Raw genomic sequence first — 10,436 nt, 5'->3', positions numbered from 1 at the left:
AATTACTTGATAATCAGTAGGACTTATGGACCCACTCCGCAAGCTCTTTTAATTATCATTTACATCTTGTGTGGCCCTGTATTCTTTTTTTTTTTTTTTTTTTTTTTTGGTACGTGGACCTCTCACGGTTGTGGCCTCTCCCGTTGCAGAGCACAGGCTCCGGACGCGCAGGCTCAGCGGCCATGGCTCACGGGCCCAGCCGCTCCGCAGCATGTGGGATCTTCCCGGACCGGGGCACAAACCCATGTCCTCTGCATCGGCAGGCGGACCCTCAACCACTGCACCACCAGGGAAGCCCTTGGCCTTGTATTCTTTAATCATTTGATGCATTATGTCCCCAATGAGAGAGGGAACTCCTTGAGAGGGAAGTGGTCTTTCCTTTTTAATTCCCACACCAATTTTAGTCTCTCTCTAAATTAAATTGGTTTCCCCAAAAGTTGGCAAGTAAATATAGTCTATGCCATTAAAATGACATCATGCTGTCAGATTCTGCATATACTTTATTTTATGATGAGTTATAAATATATAAATATTTTTAAAATAAGGCCATTAAAAACTCATAAATTAAAATATTCAGCTTCAACACTTTGAGTATTTCTCCTTCATAATCGTCTTTAGCCTTTCCAAGAAGTCTTTCAACGTACTCTTCTTGGCTTCATTCACAGAACAGGTCTACAAAAGAAACATTTCATTAGTTTGCATTGCTAAGTATTTGAGTCTTGCTCATGCCTGTCTACCTGGGTCAAGCCTATGCTGCCACTTGCCACCTGAACAATGATCAAACCAGGGCCTCCAGTCTGGCTTGACTCTGCCACTAGGCCAACAGGGTTTGCCTGTTTTCGGTGCATGCTATTTACACTCCTAGAAATGGCCACTGTACTATCACTAACTGTCTGCCTTCAGGGTGTGGCCATCCCTGGAGAGGTGTGTCACAGCTAGGTTCTGCTCAGGGGCGTAACATGAAGGTGGAGGCTCAGACCTGCCTGCTGCCATCTTGAGCCCATGGCCATCTGGACTGCTGAGAGAGAGATTCAGTCCATTTGCTCCCCCTCCCATTAACCAGAAACATCATAGCTTGGCAGCCCTTCAGGTGGAAAGGATTCCTGGTACCTACCACCAGGCCACTGCTTCAGTTTGAATCTCAGCTCTACCAAATTATTAATTGCATTGCTTAGGACAAACTACTTCATTTATAAAAGCTTCAGTTTCCTCCTTTGTAAAAGGGGAACAATAGTGCCTACTTCCTAAGATAATTAAGAGGCTCAAAAGAGACAATGAGTGTAGTGTCATCTCCCTGTTCTATTACCTTGTAAATAAGGCAGCAGGGAGGGGATGAATGTCCCCAGTTCCTCTACTTGGCATTAGATAACATCCACTCTTGGCTCTGCCTCTTTCCTGCCATCAGTTCTCCCCTCTTACTGGATCATTCCCACTAGTATACTGACACGCTCCATATAGACCTCACCTTAAAAGAACTTCCTTCACGCCATACCTTCCCTTCAGCTATTGTTCTATTTCTCTGCGACGTTATAGAAAAGCACCTCGAAGGAGTTTTTATACTCAGTGCCCCTTTCTTTCACTCCTCCCCACCCCCATTCTCTATGGAATCCACTCTAGTCAGGCTTTCATTCCCGAATCTCCATTTACATCAGCATCACCCGTAACCTCCCTCATGACAAATCCAGTGGCCATTCTCAGTGTTCATCATTCTTGACCTTTTAGTACATTTGACACAGTTGATCACTCCCTTCTTCTTAAAAGAGTTTCTTCACTTGCATTCTGGGGTGCCACACATTCTTTGACTTATACTTCACTGGCTACTTCTCAGTCTCTTTTGCTGGACCCTCCTCTTCCTGACCTCTATATGTTAGAGTGCCTCTGGGCTCAGTGCTTGGATTTTGTTCTTTCTCTATGTGACTTTATTTTTTTAAAAAAAGCCTCCCTGCTTATTTTTTTTTTTTTTTTTTTTTTTTTTGGCTGCGTTGGGGCTGCATTGTTTCTTTGTTGCTACACGTGGGCTTTCTCTAGTTGCGGTGAGCAGGGGCTACTCTTCCTCGCGGTGCGTGGGCTTCTCATTGCCATGTCTTCTCTCGTTTCAGAGCACAGGCTCTAGGCGTGTGGGCTTTAGTAGTTGTGGCTCGCGGGCTCTAGAGCGCAGGCTCAGTAGTTGTGGCACACAGGCTTAGTTGATCCGTGGCATGTGGGATCTTCCCGGACCAGGGCTCACACCCATGTCCCCTGCATTGGCAGACGGATTCCCAACCACTGCGCCACCAGAGAAGTCCAGGCCTGTGGCTTTAAACAACATCTTTCTAGGAACTCTTCACTTAATATCACAAGTTCTGACATCTCCCTTAAGCTTCAGACTTTTTCAACAATCTTATCAACATCTTCACTTGACTACTCAGTAGGTACCTCAGACTTACTATGTATAGATTTCAACTCCTGACCTTAAGCTCAGCCTCCAGCCCTGATCACCCCCAGTCTTTCCTATCTGTTAACAGCACCAACCCTTCCCCAAGGAGCCCAGGCTAGGAACCAGGAGGCCACATTTTACTCTTTCCCTCACCCCCACAATAGATATGTCAGCAAGTCCTTCTGGCTCTATTTTTGGTTATATCCCAAATCTAACAATGTCTGCCACTTCCACCCTGTCACACCCACCCACCATCATCTTCAGGCTAGAATACTGTGGTAGCCTCTCAACAGGCCATCTTGCTTCTATGCTTACCCCTACTCAGTCTATTTACTGCACAGTAGCCAGAATGATCATTTTTAAAATCACATAAATCAGATCGTGGTCTCTGCCTTGCTTAAAACCCTGTGGGAGTTTCCCACCATGCTTGGGGCAGAATCCATAGGCCCTGTGTGATCTCCTATTAAAATCCTCCTCCCTCACTCTGATCCAGGCCCTCCTATTGATCTTTGAACACATGAAGCTTATTTCTACCTTAGGGCCTTTGCACAGCTGTTCCCTCTGCCTGGAATGTTCCTTGGCCGGCTCTGTCACTTAAGTCAAATATCCACTCAGATGATGTCACCAACTACTAAATCAATCCTCTCCCTCATGACCCCTGTATGTTCTTTATTCCTGTATTTTTCTTCATGGCACTTAGCACTACTGGAATCATATTATATGCTTGTTTTCTTCTCTCACTCACCCATTACAACCTTCTGTAAGAGCAAGAACTGTATCCCCAGTGCCTAGAACAGTACCTGTAAGCAACACTCACAGAACCTCAACAAATATTTGTCGAATGAATGAATGCGTTGATTAACCAAGGGTACTACTATTCATAAGGAGAAATATCTTAGAAGTAAGGCTGCCATCCATTGGAAGGCAAGCTGTTGGCATAATGCAGCTTACCATGTTTGCCATGCTGCTGAGGTTCCTGTGAAGTCCCCTCAGGGGGTTGTTCAAGCACTTGTGGTATCTGTAGATATGCCAAAGCACAGTCGCGGCCCTGCAGAAAGTTTCCTTCTCGGTTGTGTTCTAGAAAGAGAAATTCCACAGATAGCCACTGCTAGCTTGATTTTGAACATTGGAGAGAGATGTTTCCTTCTGATTTCTTCTTCCAGAAGGACAAGTGGAGAAGGTGAATTTGCTTAACTGTGGATCAGGTATTCAAGTATTCCTGCCATGTGAATGGAGGCTGCTCGTCACAGTAAACAACCTCTTCCAGTTACTTGCAAATGCAGCAGGCTTTTCCTGAAACCTCCCAATTTCTTTTCCCTTGGAGGGTTTTGCTGAAGGGGTACCTGAATCAAGTCACTCAACTAAGTAAATGGGAGAGTGGGGATTTGCATGCGGGGCCATCTGTCTACAACCCATGTCTGTTTCTTTACCCCATTCTGTGGATGCAGTTGTATGTACATCAGCTCGTAATCAGAGTCTGCTCTGTCTTATTCCTCTAATTTATAGTTTTTGAATCCAGGTTCCCTGGAAATCCCACATGTTTGTTGAATAAATGAAAGCCCATCCTTTGGCCTGGACAGTGCCACTTTGGCCAGCACTCTCCATTTAACCCTCCCCATGGGAAGTAGCAGTGTGAGGAGATAAGACATATTCCCACACAGCTAGAGGTGAGTGCCAGGATCAGAGCTAGGTGCCCCAGGAGTGTGTCCTGGGGAGATGAGGGGCAGCTTCTGAGAAAAGATGCTGGGCCTTGGACAGAGTTTCTGTTAGGGGCTTCTAGCCTCGAATGTGCAGGGTCAGAACCTCCTTGGAATGCTGGCAGCCCTGGTGTGAGTCTGGCCACATGGCTCTTTCTGGGGACCTTTGAGCCTCAGCAGAGGGCTTGTACAGTGGGGAACCAGCTCTTTTTGAGAACCTGGGAGAGGGAATGTGTCTTGGCCTGGTCAGGCCTGGTGTGTCCTCTCTCTCCCCACTGAAGAACAAAGGCCCGGAGCCTGGAGGATGTCCTAGCTTGAGCCCAATCCAGCTCAGATAAACCTGTCTCCAGCCTCTGCCAGGACCTGCTCTGGTTCCTTGCCACTCAAAATGTGGCCCATGAAGCAGCAGCGTGGGCATCACCTGGGAACTTGTTAGAAATGCAGAATCTCAGACCTCCCTCTGGACCCACTGAGTCACAATGTGCATTAACAGGATCTCCAGGGGATTTATATGAAAAGCACTGTCCAAGCAGCTTTTTAGGTTCTTCCGTATTTTTTCTGATTACCAAACTTTTTACTATAAAAGTAATATACATTCAACAAAAGTGAATTCACTCATTATCCCATTAGCCAGAGAGAACTACTGTTAAGATTTTGGTAACTATCTCTCCAGATTTTTTAATAATTTTTTTTTTTTTTTTTTTTTGCAGTAGGGACCAACTATTGATACTCTTTTATAAGCTTTTTACACTTAACATATAGTACTAGCAATTTCTTAAATCATTCAGTAATATTTAAGAACATGTGATTGAGAGCTGTGTAGGAACCTAGGGCATATTTGTGCTATAGCTGATCAATCCCCTATCACTGCACTTTTTTGCTTCTGTAAATAAAGTGGCAGCAAGTCATCTGTATAAATCTTTGTGTTCATCTCTTATTTCTTTAGGCTAAATTCTAGGACTGCAGTTCATATTTTAGGGTTTTTCCAGGAAGATCTTGACCCAGACTGAGGCGCCAGAATCCTAGACTACGAAAGCTTCCCGTTTCTGCTGTGGAGCTTGATGGCCCATGGGCAGGGCCTTTGGAAGGACATGTATGTACTTAATGAAGTACATGTCCTTCCAAAGGGCATATACTCTGGCTGGAAATATAAAAGCAGCACCAGTATCTCTGGGCTCTGGGAGTCAAGAAACCTCTCATAAATCACCATACCTCTGGGGGGCTTTGTGAGTGAGCAGAGGTGGCGAGGCCAAGGAGAAGGCAGACACTAGCTGAGTATGCAGATGGAGGCAGACGCCTATGTTGCTGGAGAGAACAATGAGGTTCAAGATGCCAAAAGGAGAAGAGATCCTTTGCTTATTTTTCCATCAAAATCTGATGAGCCTTTTCTAAAATGTTGGCTAGGAGCTTAGAAATTATACTGTCTCAGTTTTGAGTATGTAACCATTTAAGGTAGGAAAACACCCTCTAAAGATATTTTTCAGGGACTTCCCTGGCGGTCCAGTGATTAAGACTTTGCCTTCCAGTGCAGGGGATGCGGGTTTGATCCGTGCTCAGGGAGCTAAGATCCCACATGCCTTGCAGCCAAAGAACCAAAACATAAAACGGAAGCAATATTGTAACAAATTCAATAAAGACTTTAAAAATGGTCCACATGAAAAAATCTTTAAAAATAACTAAATAAAGATATTTTTCAAACGACTTTCTAAAGGTGATTAGGATAAGTATAGAAAAGAGTTTGAATAAAATGGAAAACTTTTAAAAGAAGGAATTCTAAAGGCAGTTTTAGTTAAAGTCCTTAATGTTTTAGTTCCATTGGCATTGCGGCAACAGGATGACACTCTGACCACCCACTTTTTCGACTGCTTGTCCAGCTTTTGCTGCCTGAGTGTGTCTTGCTTAGCTCAGAGGGCACACTTTGAGGGGCCACGCGGACTCTGCAGTTCAGAACTGCTCGGGAAAGAGGCTCAAAAGGGAGGCCTGGTCTCCTGCCAGAAAAAAGCCCACCCCTCATGGGAATACAGCAGTGGTGGCGCACCATTTGGGAGACTTCTTCTGTGCAGGGATTCTGCTAGAGTTCTAATGGGTCTTGACTAGCTTCATTTAAGGACATACAGATCCATCCTATATGTATTGTATTCATTATCTCCACTTATGCCCAAATTTAGTCAGTGAATGTGATATATGAAAAAATCCTCTACTTTCACTTTTAAAAATAGATTCTAGGGTTGGCATAGAGCTCTCTGAAAAATTATGGACTTTTGCTCCCTTTGGTAGTAGGAAATACCTCCAACTAATGGTCCACCCAAGAAGTCCTTCCTAGGCCAGCCAGCTTGCTTGCTTTCCACCTTTCTCTTCCTCAGACCACCTAACTTCAGAGACACTCGGGAGGCATTGCATGTGGAACCCAGGATTTAGATCAGCATATTCTTCCAGCATTTGCCAAGAGCAGGATGCCACCCAATTTGGGCATAATGGAACTCTTGATCCCCAAAAGCACTAAAATGAACATGCTGGATTTTGGAAAGATGTTCTTCTTGAGAACACAAAGAAGTAACTTTTCCTCCCACATAGCATCTTTGTGGGTTTTGAGAATAACAACCTTTCTTTGTTCTGAAGTATCTTAATAGATAAGTAAGCAGTGCTGAGTCTTTGAGGAAAAGAGAAGAATGGAAAAATGAGATTGTTAATCCAGGAGGAATAGAAGCAGTTCGGGAGAAGGCATGAGATAGGTAAGAGTGAAGGAAGGCAGCGGGGACTGGCCTGCACCTTGACGGGGGTGAGGGCTGGCTGGGTCTTCTAGAGCAGCCCAGAGTGGGGTCGCACTGGGCTCGCAGTCATGGAGGGTTTGATCATTTCCTACCGCTGGCCCTTTTCTTAGAATGATTGCTTTTCTACAACCAGTTTTTGCCTTTAATCAAGAGTTATATCATACAATAACATTTTCCACTAACTCAGGAGTTGGATTCCAACCAACTTTCAAAATTGCTTTTAAATCTTCAGATGTAGAAACTGAGGCACAAAGAGGTGTGGAGACTTGCCAAAGGCCACATAGTTAGTTAATGGCAGAACTGGGGCTAAAGCCACAGACTGTCTCACTTCCAAACCCTTGGCACTTCTGCTGGGTCCCTGCTGCCCTTGACTTTGGTAGCACCCTCCCAGCAGTGCAGCCAACCTCTGGAGAGCCCAGAGCACAGCTCAGTGGACTCTTGGCTATTTTATTTCTCTATATATACAATATTAATATATGAAATATATAAAGTATTAATACATTATATATATATAATATATAAATTTATATATATAAAAAATCTCCAAGTCCTTCGAACCTGCTGATGGACAGATACAGTCTGATATGGGATGAGATTCTGAAGGATAAAATTATATAATATGTATTATATAATATTATGTATTATACATTTATATTATATACTATTATATAATTACATTACAGTATTATATATCATTGTATATCAGACTCCTGGAATAATCTTTAATGAAGTGAGATAGTCCAGATAAAGGCCTGAAGACCAGCTTTGCTCACGAGCAGGACAGGCCTGCCCTGTGGCCTGGGTGCTGGGGTGTGGCCCTGCCCAAGCCATAGGGCTTCACTCCTGGCCAAGTTACCGTCTAGTACATGTGGAAAGCAGGTGGTTAGGAGACCACTGGTAAATTGAAGCTTTGGGTTTTTCATTCTCAGTCGTGTGTTTCCATGAAAACAGGAACTGATGTGCAGAAAGCTATTGATATGGCTGTAGTCATGTGTTTGTCAGAGAAAAATGCACTATCAGCTGTCAAATCTATCTCCTCCCACTGCAGATCGGGGGGCGGGGGTGAGATGCAGCAGGAGGAGGAAAGGTGAGATGCTCTAGCAGGAGCAGCCGGAGGCAGGGATATGTTGGCCCCTGTCCAGCAGGACAGTTCTGGACAGGCCAGAGGGGAGTTGGCAGGACAGAGCAAGATGAGGGTCTCTGGACAGCCATGCCCGGAGCCGGTGGGCTGTTAGGTGACCAGGCTGCGGAAGAGGAGGGGCTCTGGCGATACCTTTTCTGTTGCCATAGGAAGTCTCTTAGACAAAATGAAAGCTCTATCAACCTGTAATCTCAATATCTGTTTTTGTGAGAGTATCTGGTTTTTCAGAAATGTATGGGCCAGAAAAATTCTCTCCTTCAACAGCATTTGAGTGCCTCCTATATTCCAGGTACTCGACCTGGGTTGGGTAAAATCCTAAAGAGCTTTTATGGACTGGGATCTGAATTATGACTACAAAACCCAAGCTTTCTATTATACATCTTCTAAATCAAGTGAAACCAGAAACACCAAAATGTATTTGAGAGTAAAGATCAGAATTCTCAGTCTTTGAAAAAGTTTCACCCATTATAGTTAATTTGGGCCTGTTCCCTTTATGTTAAAAAAAATTTCTTGTTCGAACACTTGTGGATGGCTCTCCTCACCAAGAAAGCCAAAGCAGACCCGGGACAGCTCTTACCTTTGGGGTGGCAAAGACGTCTGCTACAGGCAGCTCCATGCACGAGTTCTTGGCCCAGGCAGGAACGAGAGAGCAAGAGACAGAGTTACCTCCAACTGCACAGGGTAAAGCCTTGCTGAGCAGCTCTGACTCCCTCAAACTGAGAAAACTTCCTGTGGTCCCTCGGGGAAAAAAAGTGCCAGGAGAAAAGTCTCCACACTGCTCCCCATCCTATCACCAGCCACCAACTACCAACTCTCTAGAAGCTGTTATGTTCTTTTCACAGTCTAAGAAATATGCACAGCATCACCAGAACATCTGGAGAGATGGTGCCAGATAGCTTACCTTTCTTGCTGTGAGGATGTTCAGCGTTTTGATGATCTCTTGTAAGGTAATATCACCCTTGTGTCCATAGACGAAGTTGCTGGTACATGCCAGTAAGCAGACTAGCATGGGGATCAGTTGGGAGGTGAGACCCATTAATAGATCTGTATTTGCACTGACAATGTGAGGCAATCAGTTTACCGGGAGAAGCTAACAATGCAATTCTGACAAAGATATCTCTATATATAGATTTAAAATTGCTGAAACTGAGGGAAAATAAGTTTACATTGGAAATTTTCATTACACCAGGTTGTCAGTCGTGTGGGACCAATCAGCGCCTCTCTTCCAGGAGAAAAAATGCCTCACAAAAACAGGTAAAATGTTCCTGTGAAATCAGACCAGTAGGAAAATGAAACCTTTTTTTTTAAAATTAACTACAAAGTATCAGCATAGGAAATTACACCATAATTTGCTCTTTAGGTTAGTCTTATCAGCTTGGGGTTGCTGCTGGCTTTTTGCTTTGCATAGAAGGAGGAGGCCACAGGTGTCCGAATTTGTTTCAGTGCAGCCCTCCTGGGGAAAGATAGAGTAATATCAAGAAAGTTTAACTTGATTAGTATTTCAACCTGGCTTCTTCCAAGTATGGGTGGCATCTGGGAAACTCTCCTTTTGTGGAAAAGCTGATCTGGGGTTCTTGCTCTGGGTAGAAGGAAAGTAATAGGCACAGATTCTCTCCTGTCCTAGCACTCAGGCATGCCGTTCTTCCAAATTTAGGATTTTGGCCAAGGACTTTTAATATGAGGTGGGGCTTAGTTAGGGTCATATCAGGTCCATAGGTCTTTAACAATAAGGAGGCTCTAGGCAAAGTATGCCTATCCTGAGTTTTCAGGAATGACCACTTTGAGGGACTTGCCCTGGCGTGGTCCAGTGGTTAAGACTCAGCACTTCCACTGCAGGGGGCAAGGGTTCAATCCCTGGTCAGGGAACTATGATCCCATGTGCCATGTGGCTAAATAAATAAATAAATAAATGAAAGATAAAAGAGTAATTAAAAAAAAAGGAATGACCACTTTGAAAATGGAATTTAAAATACAACCTCAGCTAATTAGGGAAAAAGAGCCATAATTTCACAGATTTATCAATCAGTTGTCCTGATCAAGGTGCCACCACTTGCCCTGGTGCTTCAGTCTAATTTCTATGGACCTGGTGAGGCGCTGCACGCCCCCATTGTTCACTTAGATGCCTGCCCCCAGCACGCTACTGCTTATTCCTCCCTGAGCCTCTCCTTCTCTTTCCTCTCCACTTCCCTTCTCTTGGTTTCTGACCTTCCTCTCCCTACTGATTTCCTCTGGAAGGTCACACAGAAAAGATGACTGCTAAGGTCGTTCCTGCGTTTTGGCTCTTATTGCAGTGATTTGTACTCCGTGAAAGAAAGGATCTGGATAGTTGTATCAGAAAGGTCCTTGGACCATATTTAGGATCCTTCCATTGGGACTGTGTAGGGGATTTGCCAGACTCAGTGCAGTGACTT

At 44.3% G+C, this 10,436-nt stretch overlaps 1 protein-coding gene across 1 annotated transcript; it reads right to left on the bottom strand.

The window, feature by feature from the left end:
* Window positions 1-488: 488 nt before the first annotated feature.
* On the bottom strand, window positions 489-9,061 carry IL4 (interleukin 4). Its single transcript, XM_007106263.2, has 4 exons — window positions 8,927-9,061; window positions 8,603-8,650; window positions 3,368-3,493; window positions 489-672 (listed from the first exon to the last, which is right to left on the bottom strand). Exons 1-4 carry the CDS (start codon window positions 9,059-9,061, stop codon window positions 580-582), a joined length of 402 nt encoding a protein of 133 aa, XP_007106325.1. The 3' UTR covers window positions 489-579.
* Between the last annotated feature and the right edge of the window lie 1,375 nt (window positions 9,062-10,436).

This window comes from Physeter macrocephalus, chromosome 8, assembly GCF_002837175.3.
Source record: "Physeter macrocephalus isolate SW-GA chromosome 8, ASM283717v5, whole genome shotgun sequence".
NCBI lineage: Eukaryota > Metazoa > Chordata > Mammalia > Artiodactyla > Physeteridae > Physeter > Physeter macrocephalus.
The sequence above is the reverse complement of the archived record's forward strand: the minus strand, read 5'-3'. Positions and strand labels throughout refer to the sequence as shown.